Source organism: Castanea sativa, chromosome 1 (assembly GCF_040712315.1).
Source record: "Castanea sativa cultivar Marrone di Chiusa Pesio chromosome 1, ASM4071231v1".
NCBI classification, from domain to species: Eukaryota; Viridiplantae; Streptophyta; class Magnoliopsida; order Fagales; family Fagaceae; genus Castanea; species Castanea sativa.
The window spans coordinates 62,313,974-62,341,463 of NC_134013.1; the positions used below are offsets into that span (position 1 = coordinate 62,313,974).

At 32.4% G+C, this 27,490-nt stretch overlaps 1 protein-coding gene across 2 annotated transcripts; it reads right to left on the minus strand.

The window, feature by feature from the left end:
* Positions 1 to 20,851: 20,851 nt before the first annotated feature.
* Positions 20,852 to 26,840, minus strand: LOC142643127 (putative serine/threonine-protein kinase PBL7). Of its 2 annotated transcripts, none has more exons than XM_075817669.1 (6): positions 26,644 to 26,840; positions 26,348 to 26,487; positions 23,727 to 23,899; positions 23,360 to 23,549; positions 22,123 to 22,511; positions 20,852 to 21,518 (listed from the first exon to the last, which is right to left on the minus strand). In XM_075817669.1, exons 2-6 carry the CDS (start codon positions 26,472 to 26,474, stop codon positions 21,099 to 21,101), a joined length of 1,299 nt encoding a protein of 432 aa, XP_075673784.1. In that variant the 5' UTR covers positions 26,475 to 26,487; positions 26,644 to 26,840; the 3' UTR covers positions 20,852 to 21,098. The 2 variants fall into 2 exon arrangements, with proteins under 2 accessions (XP_075673784.1, XP_075673791.1); XM_075817676.1 differs by having other exon boundaries at positions 26,348 to 26,503.
* Positions 26,841 to 27,490: the final 650 nt, after the last annotated feature.

Sequence of the window (27,490 nt, forward strand, 5' to 3'; positions counted from 1 at the left end):
GCTACTTCGATCGCTCGCTGTCCCAAATGGACCTTTTCCTTTTTTTCAATCCTCCAAGTTACTGCCACAATAGTACAATACCTCTTATTCTTTATTATTTTATTTTTTTTTACTATTGTTGGGATACCAACGTTTTCTTAATCATCTTCGCAACCAGTATACGATTCTAATTTCAAGATTGATACTACACTACGTTCGTGATATAACTCAGTGTCCGTTTAAATTGAAGGTTAATTTTTGGTCAATTATACTCTATTTTTTTTTATTACTTTTCGTTAATCTAAATTGACAGTAATGACAAAATTTGATTACAAACTTTGTTGTAACTAATGGTTACAATTCTTGCTAAAAAAATTAATCTGATTATATATTTTGAAAATCTAACTGTTGGATTATACATTTTTTATTCTCTTTAACATACATGTAAAATTTTGTGTTAATCGAATATTATTTACTATTTGATTCATACACTTGCTTTATATGCATAATTTTACACTCCGTTTGTTTCGAAGGAAAATATTTTTCGTAAAATATTTTCCTATTTTCAAATGTTTGTTTACATGTAAAATATAGTCAAAAAATTGTAAAATATTTTCAGTTTGACCAAAGTGTGTGCATAAAAACTTGTAAAATATTTTACCAAAAAATCAGAGGTAAAACATTTTACATAATGCTCACTACCTCTCACCCGATCCTATCTCCCTCTTATTCTTAGTTCTTCACTCCCTCTCTCAAACTCTCTCCCCAGCCGAACCTGTGAGACCAGCCACAACACCCACCAGACCATTGGTGGCGCCATTCCCTACCAAATCCAACCCAGTTCTTCAGCTTCGAAAATTGCCCTTCAAGACCCAGATTGAAGAGATTAAAATCATTCATCTAAGATTGTTGAGTTGAGTTTCTAGAGGTCGGATTGTGGTGGAGCTGCTTTTGGTGGGTCGGATTACGGTGGATTTGCTGAGTGGATGATTTTTTGTGCTGATGGATTTTGGGTATGGTTTGTGTTTGTCAGCAGTGGCGGAGGTGGAATGATGGTGCCTTGACGGACGGCATGGGTTGTTTGTTGGGTTTCAGTATGGAAGACTTTGGTATACGAATTGTTGGGGTTTATGCCCTAAAACCCAATTTATTGGCATGTATTTAATAATTATATGAGACTATCTATAAATGAACTAAGACATTATCATAGTCCATGAGATGCATTGTATGTGATTTATGTGAAAAGTCACAGAAGATATAAATCACAAGTTCTTTGTAAACTCAGAAGTTTAGTTCGTAGTCGGTGATGAAATTGGGCGTTTCATCTGCGAAGACTATAACATATCAACTAAGATGATTTGTCTTGATCATGGAAGTGGAGACTTCTAGTTGGTATGTTGATATGTTTTAAGAGTTAAGACATATTGAATCGACCGCCGAGATTTATTATTCTCCTAACGATCGTCAAATGAATAATAAATCTCACGACTTCTATTTACATCAACTCTAAATCCCGAGAGAATAATGGACCCGATCATGAGATGTAGGTTGCTTTGATATATCAGAGTGAGATCTATTAGTTACGGTCAAAACCTCGTATGTTGGGCATCCGCATTTAGTGTTGATGGCACATATCGTCTCAAGAGGGAATTCATAGTTTATTTATGGTGCGACAAAATATTCGCTTGAGATTAGTTTTATGGATGTAGTTATTCGAGTGTTGGGCCCAACCACTTTAGTAAGGAGTTACTAAAGTATATATTTATGAAATTGGATTTCATAAATATATGACGAATAACATAAAGGATTAAACCGGTACTTAAGGATTAAGATGTAGTAATCTTCAAAGTGGCAGTCTATATTCATGACTTTGGATTACTACGAATATTTTAATGAAGGGGTTGCATGCATAATAAAGTCTTGGGATATAATTTATTAATAAGGCCTAGAGTGCAATTATATTTATATAGTGGTATTAAATATAATTAATGGTAACTTTGGGCTTGTCAAGAGTTGACGGAAAAGTCCAAGGCCCATTGGAGCTAGTGTCTTATTGGTCCCTTTTGGTCCCACTCCAAGCCACACACTAAAGCCCAATTGGAAAGGCCTAATAGGCCAGCCCAATTAGATAATCAGTTAGTTATAAAGGGAGAAACATACAGAATTTTGATAAGAAGAGATTAGAAAAGAAAAAGAAATGGTGTGTGAGAGAGTGTGAGACACACTTTCATTCTCCCTTTGAAAAACTGATTGAGAGACCACACATCTTGGGCGTAAAGTGGAATTGGAGTGAAGATTAAAAGTGTTCCCAAGTGCTTCTAATCTTTGTTTTGAATTTCTCTACACCAAGATTTTGTCATGGCATCATTTAGCCCACTTGTTTCTATTCTTAACCAAAACAAACTGACTGGATCCAACTATGTTGACTGGAAAAGAAATTTGGACATTGTTCTTACTGCTGAAGAGCACAAATATGTGCTTACTCAACCATGTCCTAACTTTCCTTCATTAGTGGAATTGGAGTGAAGATTAAAAGTGTTCCCAAGTGCTTCTAATCTTTGTTTTGAATTTCTCCACACCAAGGTACGCTATCTTGTTCTTAAATTCTGAAATTTACATAGTGCACGTTATCAATCATGAATGAAATAGATCCTAGTTCGTTGCTTCCGCTATGTGTTTTGCATGAGATGCAAAACCAGAATTTTTCCTTCAATTGGTATCAGAGCTAGGTTTTCATATCATGATTGTATAATATGTGATTAAATTTTAGAATTTAAGAAAAACCATTGTCTTTGTGTTCTTAATTTTCTGCATCATATGAATATAATGAAGAGAATTGCATCACTTGTATATACATATCCGTTTCTTCACAAGGATATATTGTTTTTGTGTGAAGCCGTGTCTTGTAGAAAAGTGCTTGGATATGAATACAATTGAGTGTTGATGTATTGATTGTTATTTCATAGTTGATGTACGGATTGCATGCCTTATGGTAGTTATTAATTGATGAAGTAACCGCTTGAAAAGGAAAACTGCTTCAGTTATTGCACCGTTTGACTTTGAATTCAAATTTGCATGGTTTGAATTTATGTCACGGATTGGACTTAGAAAAGGTGACCAATTGCATGGTTTGAATTCTCATTTCACTGCTTGCAACTTTTGGACTTAATGCATTGCTTGAGTTTGTTGCACAACTTGGTTTAGAATAAGACAATAAGATGGCCCACGGTTGATTGGCCTTTGTGCAAATGCATTGACTTAGTCTACAAAAGCTTGATGGCTTTAATGTGTTTTTGAAAAGTGAATCCTTTATATGTCCAGGATTCTAACTTTCTGATAGTTATATATATATATATATATATATATATATATATATATATATATACACAATGTAATAATTATATATTATATATATTAATTTGTATATTATATTATATATAATATAATATGAATTTTTATATATAATAAAGATTTTTATTACGTTATATATATTTATATATGTTAATGCTAGTTTAATGAAATTTATTCCTAATTAGATTAGGATTATATTTTTTCACGTGTCTAGCATTATTATAGTTCTTGATCTGTAAATCTTCGTTGATAAAATCAAAAAGTGTTTTTGATGGTAGATCAATGAAGATGTCAAAAACGGTTACCTGAAAATTCTAAAAAAATCAGTTTTGTGAGTCTCGATCGATCGAGAATTCCTTTCGACCGATCAAAGGCACTGAATTTTGAATTTTCACTTGTTTTTGACTAAGTGTTAAAACTTTAATAAAAGCAAGGCTATATGATTAATTTTATAGTCCTTAAAAGTTAAGGATATTTATTAATCATTATCTAACTAAAAGACCTACTGAGATCAAAGATGTTAGTTAAATAGAACTCTTAGTCCTAAATTGTTTTATGATTAAAAGTCCTTAATTTATTTTAATTAGAGGGTTTTAATGAGATTAAAATTCTAATTAAAAAGTTATATAGTTTCTAATGAGATTAGAATCTTTTATTTAGTAAATTAAGGAGAGAGTTTTATATAACTAATTTTTGATTCATTAGTGTTTAAGGAATCCTAAATAGTTTAGGACTTCCATTTTAGTTAGTGATTCTAATAAGATTAGAGTCTTGAACAAGTGTAAGGTTATTAGTTGTGATGGGATCACAATTATTTAAGAAAAAAACCCAAATAATGAGTGGGAGTGCTTAAATAACCCTTTTGTTAAGTTTATTGTAATGTGAATAAATACCTTGTCTTGACTTCGAGTCTTGCATTCCATGCGGAGGGTATTTACTTCATGGATTACAAGGTTAAACTTCTTTGTGATTAAGCGAATGTTCGTTACACTAAAGTGACGTGACTTAGTAACATCACATCGAATTTAAACAATTAAACACATTTGATGTGTAGGGTTAAATTTGTGATTAGATCACAATGTTTTTAGGACAATCCACTTGTTTTAAAATTTCTAGTGGGAGAGAGATACAAGGGTTGGATCTCACGGCCTCCATTGTTGGTTCATAATAGTGTGAAATATATACTTTGTCTTTGCTTCGAGCTTAGCATTCCATGCGGAGAGTATTTATTTCATGGTACTACAGGATTGAATTTCTTGGTTTATAGTAGTTTGATCAAACACCTTGTCTTAGCCTCGAGCTTTGCATTCCATGCGGAGGGTGTTTTGTATCATGGCACTACATAATAAACCTGTTTAAGGGGATGAAATGTGGCTACACATGATTCTAGGCAATGGTGTACACTAGACTAAGTTTGATAGTATCCTCTATGCTGAGTTCTTGCTATTATCACTTAGAGGTCAAAGAAATAGCGGCAAATTATTTTGTTTGGTAAGAGTTACCATGATAGCATTAATAATGAGAGTAATTCTCGCCTAATCGTAGTAGTTGGTATTCACTCTATGCTGAGGAATATTAATTGCGAGATTAGGTTGTCGTTGCACCTAGTATAGTATGTTTTTCGGGTTTTATAATATATGGTTATGGATGAAAAATATAATGTCCCCTGTAATTATATTCATAGTCTCGAATTGAAGTTGCCATAAATTTTTGTTCTCTAACTATTTTTTTTATTGAATCACATTAACTAAGATATAATTTTGGACATGGTGCTTAAGGAGTCAAGTACATATATATGTTTCAATTCAGCATTATTATAATTTCCTATGCATGATGCATTGATGGAAGATGGCTTATGATATGATCATAATCTCCATTGAAATGCTAATATGTTACATTGGCTTTTATCTCAAATGTGCTACAGCATGAGATGCAAGAGTTAGTACTAGACTTAGACTTTGTATTAAGTCTAAATGAGATGTTTGGTATGAAATATCGTGCTACTAGACGATATTTAATATAAGTCATATTGAGTGCCAAGAAAAGCTTAAGTAGTTCCAATTCTATATCATTTTATGAAAATATTTTCATTTTAAAATGAATTGGAATTCTTGGATGTAGAGATTAAATGTTAATCTCATATGGATATGATCCATAAGTCCATGTTAGAATCATTTGACCAATTCAGATTGTTTTGAAAATAAATTTCTTTTATATTATTTGAATTGATGAGTGAGTTCTACACAACGGAAGACATCCTAAAAGCTAAGGCTAGGATCAATATGATTTAATCAAATTCTTAGCCTAGACCAAAAGGAAAAGGTGGTAAGAAGAGGAATTAAAATACCAAACAGTTGGGCAAGCTATTTGCCTTAGTAGTTGCCAAAAGGAAATTAGACTCAAAAGTATGACCAAAAGGAAAGTGTTTCCGTTTTGGTAAAGCTAAGTTTTGTCCATGATTGTTTTCTAGATGGAGATTTACATGTTTTATTTTTTAAAGAGAAAGTTTTCATCCTTTGGTATTGTATGTTTTTGGCACTTTTGTCTAGATCTTATTAATCTAAATGATATTCAAGATTGGTGAAAGATGGGCTTTTAGAACCATTATTTGTTAAATTTTCAATGTATGAATTCTATTTAGAGGATAATATGATCTAGGGTTCCTTTATTGTAAAGGAATATAATATCAATAACTTCTTTAAGTCAGTGCATACATAAAGGAGGAATAAGACTCTTTTAGAAATAGTAAAGTACATGATAAGTATTTCCATTTCCTTATTTCTTTTGGAGATATACTCTATGTATTACTATACATTTTCTAAAATTGATTTCAAAAGTTTGTTCCTAAGACATTTGTCAAATTGTGGATTAGGTAAAAACCTAGTATATGATACTTTCATTTTTGAGGATGTCCAGCACTTGTGCTAGAAAGGAAGTCTAACAAAATGAAATCAAAAGGTAGAAAAATGTGTGTTTATGTTGGGTATCCAAAAGGAATTTCAAAAGATTGTTTTGGTAGTCATAAAGAAGATAAGATGTTTGTAAAGTACAAATACAAAGTTCTTGATGATGACTATGTGAATAATCTTAAAGCTATACATAGAATCGTTCTAGAAGAAAAATGTCAGAATTTGTTGTAAGACAACTATGAAATACATTGAGAAATGAGATGGTTGTATTAGATACATCACAAGGAATTATTCTAGATATATAGCTAATACACCAATACAATATCGTAGTGGGAGAATTATCAATTATCAAATAAATTCATACTTTTGGAATAAACTTTTGAAGTCATTCCACAAGAATATGAATTTGATCCTCGGTCCTACGTTGAGGCTATAGATGATATAAATATGGATTATTGGATCAAGGTTATGTAAATAGAATTAGATTCTATTTAAAGTCTAGAACTTGTAGAGGAGCCTAATGGCATTAAGCCTATTGTTCTTAAATAGGTCTACAAGAAAAATTGAGATTGATAGATTTGAAGGTGCAAACCTTCAAAGTCAAGACTAATGGTGAAAATATTTATTCAGAACGAAATGGTTCGACTATGAAAAGATTTTTTCACCATTAGTCAAGTTTGACTTTATCTAGATTCTCTTATCCATTATATTTCATTTGAATGAAATATGGCAATGGATATCAAGAAAGCTTCTTTTAGTAGCAATCTTGAGGAAGACATCTATATGATGTAACTGGACTTGTACATAGCAAAGAAACGGTAGTATTTAGATTGCAAGTTCCTTAAATTCCATTTAAGGATTAAAGCAAGCATCTAAATCATAAAATATTATCTTTGATCAAGAAATCAAATTGTTTGATCTTGATCAAATATTAAAAGGCCTTATGTGTGTATAGCTATATAGAATAATAAATTTCTTAATGTATGTTGATGACACTCTAATCATTTAGAATGATGTTGATTTATTGTCATCAATGTGTTTTTGGTTGTCTAGTCCAGTTTGATATAAAGTACTTGGGAAAGACTGGTCACATCCTAAGAATTAAACTTTGTTATAATTTAGAAATTAGGATGTTGGGTCTATCTCAAACTGCTTAAATAGATTAGATTCTAGCCAAGTATAGCATATAATACTTCAAGAAAGGATTCTTTCTTTTTAAGTTTGAAGTTCCTTTATATGGGATTGTGGTCCTAAGACATATAAAAGGAAGAGCATATTAAGACGGTTCCTTATACCAAAAAGATAGGAAGTCTTTATGCTATGCTACATGCTAGGCTAAATATCTATTTTACGGTGGGCATAGTAAGCAAATATCAATTGAATCAAAGATCATTTAATTTAGTGGGAGTAAAGCATATACTCAAATATCTTATGGGAATAAGGTGTTATATGCTTGTCCACAGAAGTGAAATTTTGATCATTACTGGATGTGCAAATACTGATTTGTAGTTTGATTGTGATTCATGAAGTTGGACTTCAAGATATGTGTTAACTCTAGGTGGTGAAGATACACATTAAGTGTAAATGATATCTTCTCATTAGAGAGATATGAGTACATGAGAAATAGTAGTAGTAGAAAAGATAATTTATGCAATAAATTTGGCTATAACTTGTTTCCACGCCTTGGCTTAGAGTGATTATGAATTACTCTAAAGGGAAATAAGTGTCAGATATATGATAAATTGTCTTTGAGGGCAAGTGGGAGATTGTTGGGGTTTATGCCCTAAAACCCAATTTATTGGCATGTATTTAATAATTATATGAGACTATCTATAAATGAACTAAGACATTATCATAGTCCATGAGATGCATTGTATGTGATTTATGTGAAAAGTCACAGAAGATATAAATCACAAGTTCTTTGTAAACTCAGAAGTTTAGTTCGTAGTCGGTGATGAAATTGGGCGTTTCATCTGCGAAGACTATAACATATCAACTAAGATGATTTGTCTTGATCATGGAAGTGGAGACTTCTAGTTGGTATGTTGATATGTTTTAAGAGTTAAGACATATTGAATCGGACCGCCGTGAGATTTATTATTCTCCTAACGATCGTCAAATGAATAATAAATCTCACGACTTCTATTTACATCAACTCTAAATCCCGAGAGAATAATGGACCCGATCATGAGATGTAGGTTGCTTTGATATATCGTGAGTGAGATCTATTAGTTACGGTCAAAACCTCGCATGTTGGGCATCCGCATATAGTGTTGATGGAACATATATTCTCAAGATGGAATTCATAGTCTCTTAATGGAGATACAAAATATTCCCTTGAGATAAGTTTAATGGATTTAGTTATTCAGAGTGTTGGGCCCAACCACTTTAGTAAGGAGTTACTAAAGTATATATTTATGAAATTGGATTTCATAAATATATGACGAATAACATAAAGGATTAAACCGGGTACTCAAGGATTAAGATGTAGTAATCTTCAAAGTGGCAGTCTATATTCATGACTTTGGATTACTACGAATATTTTAATGAAGGGGTTGCATGCATAATAAAGTCTTGGGATATAATTTATTAATAAGGCCTAGAGTGCAATTATATTTATATAGTGGTATTAAATATAATTAATGGTAACTTTGGGCTTGTCAAGAGTTGACGGAAAAGTCCAAGGCCCATTGGAGCTAGTGTCTTATTGGTCCCTTTTGGTCCCACTCCAAGCCACACACTAAAGCCCAATTGGAAAGGCCTAATAGGCCAGCCCAATTAGATAATCAGTTAGTTATAAAGGGAGAAACATACAGAATTTTGATAAGAAGAGATTAGAAAAGAAAAAGAAATGGTGTGTGAGAGAGTGTGAGACACACTTTCATTCTCCCTTTGAAAAACTGATTGAGAGACCACACATCTTGGGCGTAAAGTGGAATTGGAGTGAAGATTAAAAGTGTTCCCAAGTGCTTCTAATCTTTGTTTTGAATTTCTCCACACCAAGATTTTGTCATGGCATCATTTAGCCCACTTGTTTCTATTCTTAACCAAAACAAACTGACTGGATCCAACTATGTTGACTGGAAAAGAAATTTGGACATTGTTCTTACTGCTGAAGAGCACAAATATGTGCTTACTCAACCATGTCCTAACTTTCCTTCATTAGTGGAATTGGAGTGAAGATTAAAAGTGTTCCCAAGTGCTTCTAATCTTTGTTTTGAATTTCTCCACACCAAGGTACGCTATCTTGTTCTTAAATTCTGAAATTTACATAGTGCACGTTATCAATCATGAATGAAATAGATCCTAGTTCGTTGCTTCCGCTATGTGTTTTGCATGAGATGCAAAACCAGAATTTTTCCTTCACGAATTGTTAATTTAAAAATTTTGTGTTCAGTATGGAAGACTTTGGTATACGAATTGTTAATTCGTTTGAGAAAATTTTAAAAAATTACAATTCCTATGAACATCACAATTCACATGAAACGCAAGAATTATAAGGTTATCACTCTTTTCTTTTTAGATAGGAAATATATATTCTAATATTTCTTGCATATGTGAAAATTAGTAATGTGATATCTGAATCCAACTTTTTTTTTTTTATGTTTTAAAATGAACTAGATAGAATAAACCTTATAACAAAAATAGTTTTAAATGCTTGAAAGTTAGTAATGTGAAAATTTATAATTTTCACATTTAAAATTAGTGAAAATTAGTAATGTGATGTCTCAACCAAATAACTATTTTTATAATTTTCATATTTAAATTCTTGAAAGTTTAAACTCACAAAATTTTATAATTTTCACATTTAAAATTCTCAACTGAACAAGTCTATCGATGATGACGACAATGCTCATGCAATGATTTAAATTAGGTGTGAAATAGTATTCAACTAGTCAAACAAGTGGGATTGTAAACGTTCCTTTCTAAACAAATTTTTTAAGGGATTGTTCACAAACACTTTAATTCTATACGTTTTTAATTTGTTGACATTGACGTGAAGGCAAAGTCATCAACTAACAGAGTTGATAGTTCCACTCAAAACCAATGTTATGAAAGTTACTGATAGATACAGGTGTGTAATTCCTGCCCCCATCCATCTCCAAATTAATTGAGGGAGATGATAGTTAGTTTAAATCCTTCCCAGTTTTTTTATTAGTTAGATTTTCCTAAGTCATTAGATCTTTGTATCCTTTATTTTCCGTTGCTTTACTATTTGTCTTTATTTGTGTTTAGCCTAATATTGATTAACTATCTTGTTAATCAACTTAGTATAATATTAGATTAAACATATTATAGGGGTCTAAACTTAACAAGTGGTATTAGAGCAGGTTAGCTCTTGTTTTTAGATTTCTTGACCTATAGTTGATCATGATCCTTGCTATCATGGATAGTTTGAAGTGTCTTTCTGCTCATGTTTGTGATGATTTGAAAAAAAAGGACACTATTGTTTCTGTTGATCTTTTTTATGCTTGTAAAACTCTTCGTAAAGAATTATCTAAATCTTTGAAAATTGCTAAGAAATTTAAAGAAGAGTTAAAATTGGCTAATCTTGAAAAAGAGGAATCGATTTTAAGATTAGATGAATTTAATAAAAAGAATGAATTTTTGAGAAATCAAATTTCCTCTCAAGATGAAAAACTTGGAACAAGAGTTAGTTGAGTCTAAACCTAAACTTGAAAAGTTGACTAGTGCCAAGCCTACTATTGATAACAGAAGTGTTTCTGTTTCTCTTAAGCCTAAAACTGAAAAAGTTTATATCCCTCATTTCAAGAGGAATAATAAAGAAAATGCTTATTTTGCTAGGTTAGATAAAGGTAAAATTCTTATGTAAACGTTGAAGTTTCTAAACCTAAGTCTAAACCTACTGCTAGTGTGCAAAAGAAATCTGTTTTTGTGCTTACATGTTACCTTTGTGGTGTTGCTGGTCATATTAGACCAAATTGTTCTTTGTTGAGGCAAAAACCAAAATCTGAGATTAGATTTACTGTTAGGATTACTAATGTTCCCAAATTTGTTCCTGTTTGTCACTTTTGTGGTGTCTCCGGTCATATTCGTCCTAATTTTCATAAATTGAAATTTAAACATTCTGTATTTCAATCTAGGATATGTGATGATATTTTTTTTGTCATAAGTCCAAATAAATTATTTCATATGCTTTTGAAAAATTTAAGCTTGTTGGCTTGTAAAAGAAAATTGCAGGATTTTAGTCTTTCTCAAAAGATTGGTATAATCCCTCAAATACACTTTTTTTTTCATGGAATTTCACCTGCGAAGTCGAAGACTCGTGCTATATGGGTGAGAAAAGACTTGCTAAGGTGAGTATTATTTACTTGTCCCTGATTTAATTCTTTCAATTGTTTGTGGACATGTTTTGTTTCTATTTTTGGTTTTTTTTTTTTTTAAGGTTGTTTTTTATTTAAAAAATCCAAAAATATTGAAAAATTTTAAAAAGACAAAAATATTTTATTTTGTGTTAAGTTTTATTTTTCTTGAGGATTACATAAATTATGATATCTCTCTCTTGCTTTAGAATATGCTTGACATTGTGGAGAAACTTGAATAGTATGTATTGCTCAACTAAGTGCATGATTATTTTGAGATAAATATGATTTTGTATGAGTATGTACTAGTTTGTACATTTACTTATGGGTTAATTAAGAAATTGATATTTCTTATTTGTGTACCCTCTATAGCTTAGTTTAGCATTGTCATGCATTACTTTTGCATTTTATTTATTCAGCATAATGTGTACTTTTTGTTTTTGGTCATTAAAATTTTGAAAAAACAAAAAGATTTTGTTTGTATCACACATCATAAATGTGTAGTTGAGGTTGGCCTATGAAATTTGCATTTCATGACTATGTACCTTGTTTAGCTTGGATGAGCTTATTTTTATGTATTTTGCTAGTTTCAGCTATGTAGTGCATGTTGTGTGTGAGTTGTTTATAGTTTTTGATCACATGATCTTAATTTTGAAGTCACATGTCTTTGATTGTAAGGACTAAAAAATCCTAAAAGAAAGGCATAAATAACGATCTCACCACTATCTACTAGCCAATCATGAACACCTTAGTGTATCTAAAAAGTTTTTATGCTCAAGAAAGTGTAGCACTTGCACATAAAAAATCATAAGGTGTTGCCTTTAAAAGAAAAGCAAAGGTTGAAAAAGAAAATATTCTTTAAAAAAAATTAAAACAAAATCTGATAAGGCAAAAAAAAAAAAAATGCATGATTGCAAGCTTGTTTTCTAAAAGATGTAAAAGTTATATAATGTAACCCTTTAGGTGACAGTCACTTTCAAATTTATGTGATGAATAATGTATAAATTGTGATTGATCTCTATCTACTTATCACCTTACATGCATCTCATGCTGTTACTAGTTGCACATACTTCACAAGTTATTCTTTGCTAAACTTTGTACATGAAATTGTGTGTGAATATAGTTTGGCCATCCAAGATTATGTTTTTTATGGTGTTTGCTGCAAAATAAGTTTAAGAGTTGTCAAAAATAATGTTTTTGATAATTAAAAACTTTGTTTTGAAGTTCTGGGTTGAAAACTTATGTTTTTGAAAAACATTTAAACTCATTTTCATGCATTTCATTCATTAAATTCTTTGGTTTGAGTAGTTTCTGCATAACCTTCTGTAGTTTTTCAAAATATTCAAAATTCCAAAATTTCAATCGATCAAATGTGATTTTCAACCGATCGAAAATCCCTTGATTTTTAATCATTGCTTTTTGCCTGACTCGATTGGTATTCAATCAATGCTCGATCGATCGTAAAATTTTCAGTTTTTAGATTTTTGACCAAGTTTTTTCCTGTATAGCATTGTTTTCTGTATCCATCTTATAGTTAATTTTGCAGTCATATCTCTCATTATTTTCATACATAACATGCATACACTTTGCTAAATTAGGTACTCAATTTGATTTAAAAATTGATTGATTAATTTTTGAGTCCTTTGTAGATTTTAGTATATGCTATTTTTTATGTGTGACCTGAAGAAAATATTTTTCTTAAGAGATATGATGGATAATAAATGTGCAAATATTTTCTCTTCTCATGCATCTGTTTATGGGTCACATAGTGTTAAATTTGCATATTTTGAAAGAGATAATATTTTTTTCTTCAAGTGTATCCTCAACTTATGTGTGTCTTTAGTTTTCCCAACCTCCTAAATTTTTCCCAAAATTGTTTTCCCAAAACTTGTGTTGTTTTTTCCCATTTTTATAGGGGATAAAGCTGTTTTTAAAATTTATGTTGTTTATAGGGGGAGTTGTTGCTCTTCATAGGGGGAGTTGCCTCTATTTTCTATAGAACTTGAATTTTGTAATTCCTTAGTTCTCTTTTTTCTCTCATGTTTACTGTCAATCTACTCTTTGTTTGGGTTGTTTTTGTCAATACGTGACAAAGGGAGAGAAATAGATGAAATTTGAAAAAGGTTTTTAACTTTTTTATTTAGGGGAAGATGAAATTGTTTTTGAAAGGGGGAGAAAATAAAAGTTTTTGATGTATCTAACTTAGGGGGAGAGTTAGAATTTACTTCTTCTTTTTTTTTATTGATTCATATTGTTTATATGTCTTTCTTTCCACACATACGTTGATGTGTTCTTTTGAGTGTTTCAAGAAAGACAAGTACATTCTAATCAAGATTTTCTACCTCTTCTTGCAACTTCTAGGTTAGGAGTCTTAGCTTGGGATTTGTGATGTAATTAGGCAATTTTATTGTATTTGGTAGTTCTTGTATTTGAGCATTTCATATTGTATGTAAGTTTTGTCACGAATTGCCAAAAGGGGAGATTGTTATATTCTAAAAGTTTAGAACAATTGGCAAATCGTGAACACAAATTTGTCTAGATATAGATCCCAGAGTCTATAGGTATTATTAGACAATGCTCAAGTTGATACAAGTCAAGATTCAAGAATATACAAGCTGCAGAAGAAAAATTTGAGAATCTGCCTAGTTTAATCGATCGAAGAACAAGCTCGACCGATCGAAAGTCGTAGAACAACAATTTATCACTACAAAAAACGCGAGCTATAGCCGCGTTTTTTGGCCGCGTTTATAAAAAAAAGCAGCTATAGCTGATTTATAGCCGCGTTTTTAAGAAACGCAGCTATAGACATAATCTATAGCCGCGTTTTTCGAAAACGCGGTTATAGGTCCCCCTCTAGTTGCGTTTTCAAACGCAGCTCCAGCCGAATAAATTTTTTTTTAAAGTGGGGCCTGGAGCTGCGTTTGAAAACGCAGCCAGAGGGGGACCTATAGCCGCGTTTTTAAAAACGCGGCTATAGGTCCCCCTCTGGCCCAACTGAATGATTTTTTTTTTAAAGGAGAGGCTTGGAGCTGCGCTTAAAAAAGCAGCCATAGGGGGACCTATAGCCGCGTTTTTAAAAACGCGGCTATAGGTCCCCCTCAGCCGAATAAATTTTCTTAAAATAAAGAAAAACGCGGCTATAGGTCCCCCTCAACCGAATAAATTTTCTTAAAATAAAGACGTAGTTTGCAACAGAGGGGGGCCTATAGCCGCGTTTTCCAAAAACGCGGCTATAGGTCCCCCTCTGGCTGTGTTTTCAGAAACGTGGCTCACAAAAAAAAAAAAAAATTAAACTTCCCACGTGCCCCCCCTTTCCCACCTACAGCCTCACCTACCCCCACACTTTCAATATAAGTTCTTCTCTTTTTTTGTTTCTTTCTTCATTCTTCGCTCTTAAGCTTCAGGTTCTCTCTTTCCTTTTTTTTTTTTTTTTTTTTTTTTCTTTCCTTCTTCACTAAGTATTCAGTTTTTTTTTTTTTTTTTTTTTTTCCTTTTCTTTCTTCCTTCTTCACTAACTCTTCAGGTTCTTCTTCCTTTTTTTTTTTTTTTTCCTTTTTCTTTCTTCCTTCATTTTTCCAACGTAGCTCTTTTTTTTTTTTTCTTTGTTTCTTTGAAGTTCCTACATCTTTTTTTTTTTTTTTTTTTTGTTCCTTTCTTTTGCAAGTCACGGCATTTTTTTTTCCTTCTTCACTCCAACACAACTCTTTTTTGTTTTTTTTTTTCTTTGTTTCCAGCTACTTCTTCTTTTTTTTATTCATCTCAGTCACTAATTTTTCTATAGATCTAGTTTTTTTTTTTGTTATTTTATGTTTAGTTAGTAAGAAAATGGAGAAAATGCTAAAAATTTTGAATTTGTGCTATTGTGTCCCTGATATTGTGTTTATGTTTAAATGGGTTTGTGTTTATGAGCTTGTACTTGAATGGTTTTAGTGTTAGATTTGGGTTGGCTTTGTTGAAGGAGAGGAGATTCATGGGTTTGTGTTCTTATATTTTGGAGCAAATTGTGGTTGTATTGTTAGTATGTTGTGTTTGATTTTGAATTTTTTGGGTGTGTTTATATTGTGAGTATGTTGTGTTTGATTTTGAAATTTTTGGGTTTGTATTTGATTTTGAATTTTCTGGGTTTCCGTTTAATTTTGAATTTTATTTTTGGTTTGAATTTTGAATTTCTTGGAGAAAAAAAACACCCAGAAATTTTAATTTTTTTTTTGTTTTTAAAAAAACCTATAGCCGCGTTTTTGAAAAACGCGGCTATAGGTCTCAGACTATAGCCGTGGTTAAGCAACGCGGCTTTAGGTCCAATCTTTAGCCGCGGTTGTAAAAACGCGGCTATAGACCCACAGGGGCTGTTGCTGCGCCGCTTAGGCCGCGTTTACAAACGCGGCTCTAGAAAATGCGGCTATAGGCTATAGCCGCGTTTTTGGGGTCTATAGCCGCGTTTTTGGGGTCTATAGCCGCGTTTTTGAAACGCGGCTTTAGACCCCGTTTTTTGTAGTGTATGCAGAATTCTATTTTAGCCCAAACTCTACTTAAAAGGATTAGGGTTTCGAATCTACTTATTCTAGTATATAAAGAAAACTCTAAGCATGTTTTTGTAAGGATTTTCAGAGATAAAAGAGTGTGCCTCTTTTTATATCTAGGGTTTTGTACCCATAAGCTCTCTAGAATCTTTGTTGAGTTGTGTGTTGAATCTTTTGTAAGATTTAGAGGTGTTTACCTTCATACACACACTTTGAACTATCAAGATCAAGATTCACATCAAGAACTTAATAATCTCTTTAGTTGCTGCATAAAGAACTTTAAAGAAGATCTTAAACCTTTGAGTGGAGTCTCAAAGTCACAAGTAGGAGAACTTGTGGTTGTTGCAGATCAAGGAAAGAAGTAGTCTGTGGACTCGGAGCTATCACATGACCGTGATAGTAAGTTTTCTACACGAGGTAGCAATAGGATGTTAGTGGTCTAAATTCTATTTTAAAAACTCTAATTCTTTCATGATGGATCGGTTTTTTACCTTAAGGATAGCTAGGTTAAATCCTTCCCAGGTTTTTTACCAGTTAGATTTTCTTGGGTCATCAGATCTTTGTATTCTTTATTTTCCACTGCTTTACTGTTTGTGTTATTTATGTTTAACCTAATCTTGAATAACTATCTTGTTAATCAACTTAGTATAATATTATATTAAACATATTCTAGTAAGGGGTCTAAACTTAATAGAGATGACAAAGATTTTTCATCCTACTCGATGTGTCTTTTCTTGTGAAGATTTTTCCCACCCCAAGGAAGTGATGGAACCAAAAATAGGCTTTGTTTTCCCCACCCTCACCTCATCTTGAATTTCTATATATATATAATTGATTTCTTTATATAAATATCCTATTATAATTGATTTTTTTATACATTTTCCAGTACTATGAACCAAAACACTTTCTTTCTCCCTCTTTTAACACTTATGATTGTCGCTCCCCTTTCTCTTTTGTCTTCATCTTATTTAAGTTGAAGCCACCTTATTAAGGGTCCTCAACTTGTCCTGCCTCCAACGTATCCCACGACTAGCCCCATGATGTGTTTCCTTCCCCGAAGAGGAGATGAGGTAGGGATAGAGTATCCCTAATCTGATCCCACCCGCTCTATTGTCATCCTTACAAGATATGATTCTGACTTTAACTTTAAAGATAATTATGTAAAAATATACATGTATTCATCTTAATTCTACTAATGTCAATTCAATTTAAATACACTGATGGGGAATGCCTTGTCCACCTTCTTTCATCCTCAATTACCTCATCCAAGTAGTAATGGATGAGATAGGAAGGACCAGTGAAGCAAATACCATACCGTACCAGCCAGTAAATACTGTACCGGCTAGTGCACCGGTATAAGTACCCTTCTGTTTCATACTAAAAAATATACTGACTGTACCGGGCGCGTACCGGCAAAATCCGGCCATACTAGATGCGTATTGACCGTACCGAGCCGAAACACTCCAAGCCACTTTTTTTGTTGTTGTAATTTTGACAATTTTTCAAGGGCAATATGGTAATTATGCTAAACCTAATGCTAACCCTAAGTCCCAGCCGCACAACCCTTTTTCTTTCTTTCTCTCACGCTTTCTCTCAGTTGCTCTATGTCTCTCACTCTGCTCTGTCTCGGCTTCTCATTCTCTGTTTCAAGTCTCAGCTTCTCACTCTTAGGCAAAATTTTGCCTTAATCAAATTTGAAAATCATTGCCATTGTAGGACATAAGTTTTGCATAAGGTTTTAGAAATTGGCATTTTTATATGAGTATCTTGCAATTGTTCCATCATGTCATTCTTCAGAATTTCTTGATGCAAAACATAGAATTTATTTATTTTCTTTTTTAGTTTTGTTACTTTTTTTTTTATTAGTTTCTATACTCTAAAATTTATTTTTGTGTTTTTTTTTAATTAATTTTGGTTTACTTTCATTTGTTATAAGGGGGGTTGTTTCTTTCTTTGGAAAGACAATTTTACAGATTCATTACGAAATGTAATTTCAGCATTATGTTTATTTAATTACACTAAAGAAAAATGAGACCAATTTAGACTTGTCGTGCATCTATAACTTTTCTCTAATGATGAATTGTCTATGCAAAGTTGTTCCTTTGTGTTGTAATTCCTATGCTTCTTGGGGCAGAAGAATAGTGGATAATTTTGTAAACATGGTTTTAAAGATTTTGTGTGTGTGTGTGTGTGTGTGTATAATATATAAAATAACGGTAAACCTGAAACGGTACACCGTTATTGACGAGTACCCGAAATATATCGTACCGCTGGCCAAACCAGTATAGCCTCCAGTACAGTATTGACTTCCTTCGGAAGGAGTACGAACCTCTTGATAAATTATGAGCATAACATTTACACATCATTAATCCACCATTCCTAAACGTGGGCATAAGTCTTGATAATTTTTCTTGTAATTATACTCATGATGCCTTCCATGCCCCAATTAAAGGGAATGGTTGAAATCATGGGAGTGGCCAAAAACTCTATGAAAATGTGAATTACTTTGCCTAAACACAATACATTTTTTTTGTAAGTTTTTTAAAAAAAATATAAATTTGATAGTTATAAATAGACAATGAGGGATTTAAACCTTAGATGTCTCCGTTGGAAACACCAAACATCTTAAAGTGTCAATTGAGTTTTTTTTTTTAATCTCTTGCCTTTTTCTCCCTCCTATCACGTGATTAGTGGTTCTCATGTGCATTTAATCAGGTAGACGTAATTAAGTGAAACTAGCATGTAACTCATGCAAACGCATGAGTGCATTTAAAATTAAATACAATTTTTATTAAAAAAAACAATTAATCAAATTTTTTTTTAAAAAAGCATGTAACACATGCATAAGTATAGATACATTTAAAATTAAACACAATTTTTGTCATAAAAATATAAATAATTAGTCAAATTATTTTTGTTTAAAAATAAAAGTAATTAGTCACATATTAAAATTATTACCTAAATTTAATACTACTTATGATCATTTTTTAATAAGATACAACATGTGGTGATATTTGTTATGTGGTGATTTTTATTGAGTATATGTGATTGATTTTTTTTTCTTCTTAATTGTATAGTTCATTAATATTAAATTCTTAGTGTTTTGCAGTCAATAACTCACTTGAAACAAAGATTAAAAAACTTTAGTGGACACATGGCACAAACTTAAGTGGATAACTATGATGTGGTCACCATACAAGATTAGACACATGATGCAAAATTGGATTCCATAAAAATATAAATAATTAGTCAATTTTTTTTAAAGTAAATGTAATTAGTCACATATTAAAATTCTTACCTAAATTTAATACTACTTATGATCATTTTTTTTTTCTAATTTTTAATGAGATAGAACATGTGGTGATCTTTGTTATGTTATGATTTTTGTTGAGTATATGTGATTGGTTTATTTATTTATTATTTTATAGTTCATTAATATTAAATTCTTAGTATTTTGCACTCATTAACTCATTTGGCATAAAGATTAAAAAATTTAAGTGGATATATGGCAAACACTTAAGTGGATAAATATGGTATGGTCCCCACCTAAATTTAGACACATAGCCCAAAATGATTCTAATTTTAAATTCTAATTGAACTTTTTCTGAGTTTTTCGCACATGAAGATGAGGGAGTATCCTCGTGTCACTATACTCCCTATCACTATTTCATTTATTTAGGAGAAAATATCATTATTTACTTTGAAATCACACTCTAATCAATAAAAAATGTAAAGATATAATGATCTTAAATGCCATAAACTTTCTATAAGAATCTTGTTTTGATGTCTAAAAATAGATGAGTGCAATATAGAAAATTGAACTTCCACTTTTGGAAAGTTTCGTTAACTTTAGGACAGCTTAAAAAGAAACGAAATAAAATTACCTATTAAAAAACCATCTAAGAAAGAAAGTAGTACTATCACTTATGGTGGACAGGTTTTATTGTAAAGATATGAGTAAACGACCAAATCGGAATCCTCATACTCATATATATCTCCACCATAGGCTGTTATCCAGTCCCATGGATCCTTGCAAGAAAATTGAATCCTAACCTCAAGCAATTTATTTTTTTAACTATCTACTGTACTTGATTATGTTCTTCCCTTTTCTTGCAAAGGGGATAATGTTTTTTATCACAAAATTTGTTTTGGAAATCATAAATCTACTTTTTGTTGGCTCACAATTAGAGGATAGACAATTCCGGAACGCATGTGATATTTAGTCTTTAAAACTATTCCGATCCTAATTAGCTTGGTAAACTCAAAATTTGAATTTGGATTTGCTAACACAAGCTCAGCGGCTTTGACATAACCACAATCCAATGTCACAAGCGAGTTTTATAAGGGCAGTGTTAAACTGCTGATGCACATGGATTAAGCTAAAGACGAGTGAGGAAAGCATGTTCCTTTAGGAAATAAAAGCATTTTGACTAACAATTTAAGTTAGTTAATAGGAAATTATATCTTAGCCAATTTGTGTCATAAAAAAATAAAAAGTCTAATCCAATTAGAAGATTACAAGCAGTGCAGCTTTTAAAAATCCAATTGTTTTACTTGATCTATGTGGAAATCCTTCGTTGAATATAGGGTGTTGAATTTGGTTGAATATAGGATTCTTTGCAGTGCAGAATGCAAGGCAGCATAAGATAAAAATAAGAAGACTAAGACTTGGCCTTCAGATTTAGGAACAACATTTATTAGAGATCAGATCAACCATTATTTGATAAGATGATGAAAGACACATATTGCAGTTGCCAAAAGCTAAAGGGGAAATAAAGAAAGAGATATATTGCTAAACCGGAATCAGTTTCAACAATGACTCTATAGTGGACATGCTAGAGCTCTCACACTTTCTCTTATCCTTGACTATCCCCTTCAAACTAAGCTATGGTCTCAAACTCCTATTTTCTCCACTTACATTGTATTTTCTTTTTTCTTTTTTATATATGGCATAATTTCTCTACTCACTAAATATTTCCAAACAATGAGAACAAGAAGTAAGAAATTATGCTTTCCTACATATATAATTCATCATGAGATTCAGGACTACTATTTGCACTTTTTCGTCGTTTTTCTCTCCAGGTCTCTCCCCACATCCTGGCCTCTGCAACAGCTTGCTCACGGTCCACACCTATGTTCAACAACTTTGCTCCAATTGGAGAGCCTATGTTTGACGTGTTTGTTCCACTTGAAGAGTAATCTTCAGTGCCCTTAATTTCAGCATTGTTAGCCTTATTTGGGTTATACTTGCGCGAAGCTAGGTAATTCAAAGCAGCCACCACATCCTGCATGCAAGGCCGATTATTGGCCTTTTCTTGGAGACACAAGATTGCCACATCTACGGTCTTCTTAAAGACAGATTCTGGGAACTGACCTCTCAGCAGTGGATCGGCTAACTGTGTAACTTTCTGGCGGTCTTTCAACATAGGACGTGCCTAAAAACATGAGGAATATGAATTAACTCTGATAATTCATGAGTTGAAAAAAAAAAAAAAGATCTTGTGTATTTTGTAGAGAGCTGCACAAACTTATTTGACCATGTACGGAAACTTTTATGGTAAGCTTTAGCCATATGAAACATCCAAAATGTGTACTATCAAAATCAGTATATATGCAACTAACAATGATATGAAATCTTCCACCTATAGCCTCTAATTGTCAAAATACGTAACCCAGTGGCATAGACCAATTACACTCACTCATTAGATGAACTTAGACATCAAGCAAGCCCAAAAAGATGACTAAAACCCTCAAGATAAACGTGAGAATGAATGCAATGTTATCAACATCCAACATGCAGACCTCCAATGACTAACCATATTCACTTGACATAATCAACTGGAATTAGTTTTTGCTATGGGAAATCACTTGAGAAGACCCTACAGAGATGGTTACTTCCTCTGGCATGTACATATATGCTAACTTTACTGACAAATGCCGTAAACAAAAAGTGCAATTGATATTTCCCTTTGAGAATCTATGAAAATGTAATCCTTTCAGCAAAGTGATAGAAATTTAGATTGACATTAATTGAATTACCCACTCAACAAGCTGTCTATCACGACCGTAGTTGTCATCTAGTGCTTTCCGTCCAGTTAGCAGCTCCAACAAAACTACCCCAAAACTGTAGATGTCAGATTTTGATGTCAATTTTCCAGATGTAGCATATTCAGGGGCACAGTAACCTTGAGTGCCCATGACCCTGGTGGAGACGTGCGACTTATCACCACTTGGACCAAATTTTGCTAGCCCAAAATCAGAAAGTTTTGGATGGAACCCCTCACCCAATAATATGTTAGCTGACTTTAAGTCTCTGAATATAACAGGAGGTTCAGCTTGATGGTGCAGAAACTCCAATCCTTTGGCTGCACCAGCAGCTATCATCATTCTAGTGTTCCAGTCTAAAGGCTCCTTATCTGGTGGAAGATCTGCAGAGAAATCATGGGATCATCATTCAAACAATAGGCAATTAAGAAGATGATGGATAACATATGTTCAACAGAACAGCAAGTAATGTTAATTAACAACCTGTTCAACTTACATCATGTAAAAACTGTACTAGATAGCCTACTTTAGTTCAAATAAGTTGGAAATGTCTTTATAATTGCTTTAATGAGTAGATATTTATCCAAGAAATGGTTAAACAAGTTTTCTTTGTTCTTTTTCTTCCTACTCAGAAAAATGTAACCGGGCAATAGTGATACACAGGTTATATTGTGTTTCAGACTATTGCATTGTAAATGTAACCTGAGATGTATCTCAATCTCAACTCTTAACTTGAGTGATCACCCTTGTTCTTGAATCATAAGAATGTCCAAGGATTAAATTTCCAAATAAATTTAAATTTCGATTTGATCAAGCATCTATATGCTGAATGCAAAAGCATAGCGCTGCGTAATTACAGACAAAGAAAAAGTAGAAACATTAATACCACACAACATCATTGCTAATCCATTTTTCATTTATAGAGAGGAACTCCATCCTAACCCTGGACCTTCTCCCCCCCACTGAAAAAGGAAGCAAAAATGAAAAATGCCTATTTTGAATTTTGTGATTCAGATGAGAAATTCTAGTTGTGCCTTTCAAAAAAGTTAAACCAAGCATAAAACTTAAATTTTTCCTGAATTCCTTCAAATTTTTATTTAACTGTGTGAAGTTTAGTATAATCTTAGTAATCTGAGCTTTTTATGGGGGGTGAATATAAATGATCTGGTTTTGTACATGAGGTACTAATCTTCTGTAATAAAATCAGAACTAAAGCCATCTAATAAAGTACCATGGAGGTGATCTTCCAAGGATCCTAAGGACATATATTCATATACAAGAAGACGCTGATTCCCTTCAGCACAGTAACCAAACAATGTGACAAGGTTAGGGTGACGCAGAAGAGTAAGCATGAGAACTTCCACCAGGAATTCCGGGTCCCCTTGGAGACCTGAATGGTTAAGTTTCTTAACAGCCACAACCTGCTAACGATAATAGATTTTTCAATGTTAAATAAATAAATAAATAAACCATGAAAATTCTTGTGAAAATGCAAGCCAAAAGTAGAACAAAAATAAAAATGAAAGAAAAGTATATGGCCACTATTGTAGGAGAATGAAGTCCAGAGAAATATGCTTTTCATCCATCAAATGATTTACCTGACCAGTTCTTCCTAACTTTCCCTTGTACACAATCCCAAATCCACCCTCCCCAATAAAGCTTTCTTCCCTAAAGTTATTTGTTGCAGTTGCAAGCTCTCGATAGGTGTATGTTGGAGGCTTATCAGGATTTTTTGACTCATCCTTTGGGGGATTTGATCCCAGTCTTGATTCTACATTAAATTTTGAAGCAAGTTCTGTAAGTTCTATAATTTCCATAAGCATAAAGTAAATCTAAGGAACAGGGAAGAATTATATCATGTCAATCAGAGTCAACATATAGTTTAGAAGAAAATGAAAAAACGTGAACAGTGATTGGCTAGCCAAGCAGACAAGCGACCCTGCATCTTATCATCCAAAACAACTATTTTTATCAGCTGTAGCAAAGGAAAGAAACTTCCAAATTCAGTAAATTGCTGCAAAGCGCTCTAACAAATATATCATGATTCTAGAAAGCTTAAGATAAAATTACAATCATACGATAGTCCTTTTTTTCCCTGATGAACATGATGGTCCTGTTTTTTAAGATTACATCTATGATTAGTATTGTTGTTATGCTGTTAACTGGTTTTGTAAACAAGTTTGATAACGCGTTTGTATTTTTGGTTGAAACCTATATTACATGAATGGCCTTCATCAAAATTCATTTACCAATGGATTCAAAATAGCATTGGCCTCAGGTGACCTAATTGGAGTCACAACACGTTACCACTTCTTTTTGGATAAGTACAAAACATTACCACTAATTATGAACTTCAATGGGAAGGTACAATGATACGTTTAAATGTTTCATGTGTAAATGTGAGTAATAGAGAACTGACTCAAAGTCTGAGTTTCGACTTTTACCACCTAGTATTGAGATTGTAGCAGCATTGTTGTTGAATTTAGATAAAAATATATAGTACATGTGCTTGGACCAAAGTTTTGCTATAAGTCTAGAGTAAAAGCTTCATGCAGCAGTCACCTCCACTCAACAATAAAGAAACATCTGAGATGCCAGCAGCAATAACGAAACCAGTGCATATTGAAATCAATGGAGGTGTTCAATCAACTTACTACAATTGAGAGAATCATGTCAAATGATTTGTCAGGGTTTTTCTCACGTGAACATATGTGCAGTATAGAGTTAAGGAAAGGAAAATAAAGAGATAGAAGTGTGAATAAATCTATATATTGATCACTATTTGAAACACAACCTACTCCCTTCTGTCCCTATGTTGTAATAAGGTGGGGCAGTTCACTTGAATTGCTTTCTTGTTGACAAGAGATCCAAACATATTCTCAAAAAATATATGAGCAACATAAAAACCACATATTGTCCATTGAAAAAGTAAGAACTTCAAAAAGTAAAAACACAAGGTTTTGCAATGTTGTCATTGTGCAAATCGTGCATTCCAACCAAAAGATAATAGTTATAGCCTTAGGATTAGACAAGGTTCCACGTTTATCTACACAATTAGGCTAATATTGATCAATCTTGACAGAAATTAGTAAAGTATAGTGGCTATTCCAGCTGTTTGTTGAATTTTTATTGGAAATACAAGTATTCCCACCTCTCAAGTTTATAATTTTTTGTGCAAGTAATGACAAAGACTATGCCGCTTCAGCAAGTCAGTAATAAAATGAACTGCGTCTTCAAACATGATATTAAGAAGGATTGCATCTTCCTATTTGCAAAGTCAATTGCAATAGCTGATACGGCTGGCTCTATTCAAGATCAAGTAATATTTGTTTTGCAACTCAAGACTGCATTTTTCTGAGGTTATTTTAATGCATTCTCAAGAGCACTGCTCATCCATGCTTGAGCCAAACACGCTGATCTGAATAACCAGCACCGAACTATAGTATAAAGTTGCTATTTATCTCTCTTTTTCTTTTTTAATACTACTTAATCCCTTAACAACTAAAGTAAAAGTGTCATGATCCTCAAGGGATTATGATATGGACCATCAAAACACGACAAATATGATATTTTCTCAAAAACCAAAGAACAGCCAAGAGTCTTGTAATTCAATTGGTTGAAACTTCCTAGTGTTTCCCATAAAGAGATTCAGAGTTTAAATCTTTCATCCCCAACTATCGAATTATTAATATAAATAAATAAATAAAATTTTTTAAAAACTTTATATTATCAACAAGAATCCCATTTAGCTGTCATTGAATATGCTTAGTACCACCACTTGAATTTCACTACAAATCTAAGATCACAGATCCATTGGAGTTATATTCTCCACACTTGGCCTAATACATTAGAATCTAATTAATGTCACACCACTTGGATTTTACTACAAAATCTAATATCACAGACCCATTGGAGTTATATTCTCCACACTTGGCCTAATACATTAGAACCTAAGTAATGTCAACATAACATCATCCTCAGTTACATGCAGCCGAACAAGTCTAAATGCAGTAAGATTCAGACATGGTAATTAAATCTCCAAAAAACCCATATAAATCAAAAGCAAATTCAGACATGGTAATGGAGAAACGAAAAATTCGGTCATGGGAATCTTCAACAAAAAAAAAAAAAAAGTCTAAGAACCATATCATTACATATTAATGAAACCCATCAAAAAGTTGTATCAATATGCATATATATATTAATCATACAAACCAACCTGAAGATAATGCAGCTTGAACATTTTTTATTGCAGGCTTGCGATTATCCTTAATTTCTCTGACCTCATCCTCAAGCTTCAGCTTTAAATCCTTCCATTTCTTCCGAAACCCAAAACAACGGCTCATTCTTTCTTGCTTCCTATCAAAACCAAATTCTATTTCATAAAACCAAAAAATAAAAAATAAAAAACCCAAGAATATTTTTCAGGTGCCAAGGAAAGAAAAACAATCACCTTGGCTACGTTGAGATAAAAACAAAAAACAAAAACAGAACGATGAAATGAGTTTGTTGTACCTGTCGTGTTGGGACAACGTGTGTGCACATGCACTTGATCTTATTAGCCAAATGGCCGAGAAAGGTATACGTGTGTGCACACCAGTTACAATGTAGGAAGGGAAATCAATCAGGAAATGTTGGGTTCCAAGTCTCGAACGCACGTCTTCCTAGAAATGAACGTTGAGAACACGATGTTTAATAGAATCTCAACGTTGTACATGTCTTGTGTATATCTGAGTTTATGATGTGATCAGACAATTACGTAGCACTCATTTCCTTGGTCAACTTGTTTTTTTTTTATTAATATAAAAGAAATTCAAAATTGTTGTTCTTATCCTTTTAAATTTTTGGATATATACATTGTATATAATATACTCATGAATGTAAATATGCGCATAAATGGTAATGTAATCTTGTGCTTTCAAGATTGGTCCATATATGACTGTCAGCACTTATTTCAGTAATATTGGGATGATTTCTTTCCTCTAAGATTACAATGTATTAAGAACTAGCTATGTTCTTCTCCCCAAAAAAAAAAAAAAATAGCTATATATTTTCAGCCAAAAAGAAACTAGTAATATTTATGTACATATTTCATTTCTAAATTTCTCCCCAAATACAATTTTATTTCTATTTTTTCACCATGTGCATCACAACAATTGGGATATTGGAAATTTGGGAGGATCATTAATTCCTAATCCCTATTAATTAGGTAGTAAGGATGTTAGTTTTTCTTTTTTGAGGAATGGATATTTATAGTTTTTCCAAAGCGTAGTTTGATTGGGGATGGAAAAGTTTAGGAGATAAAAGATATTTAATTTTCTTTAGAATAATGCTAGAGGTACAAATTATTTTACAAATTGGT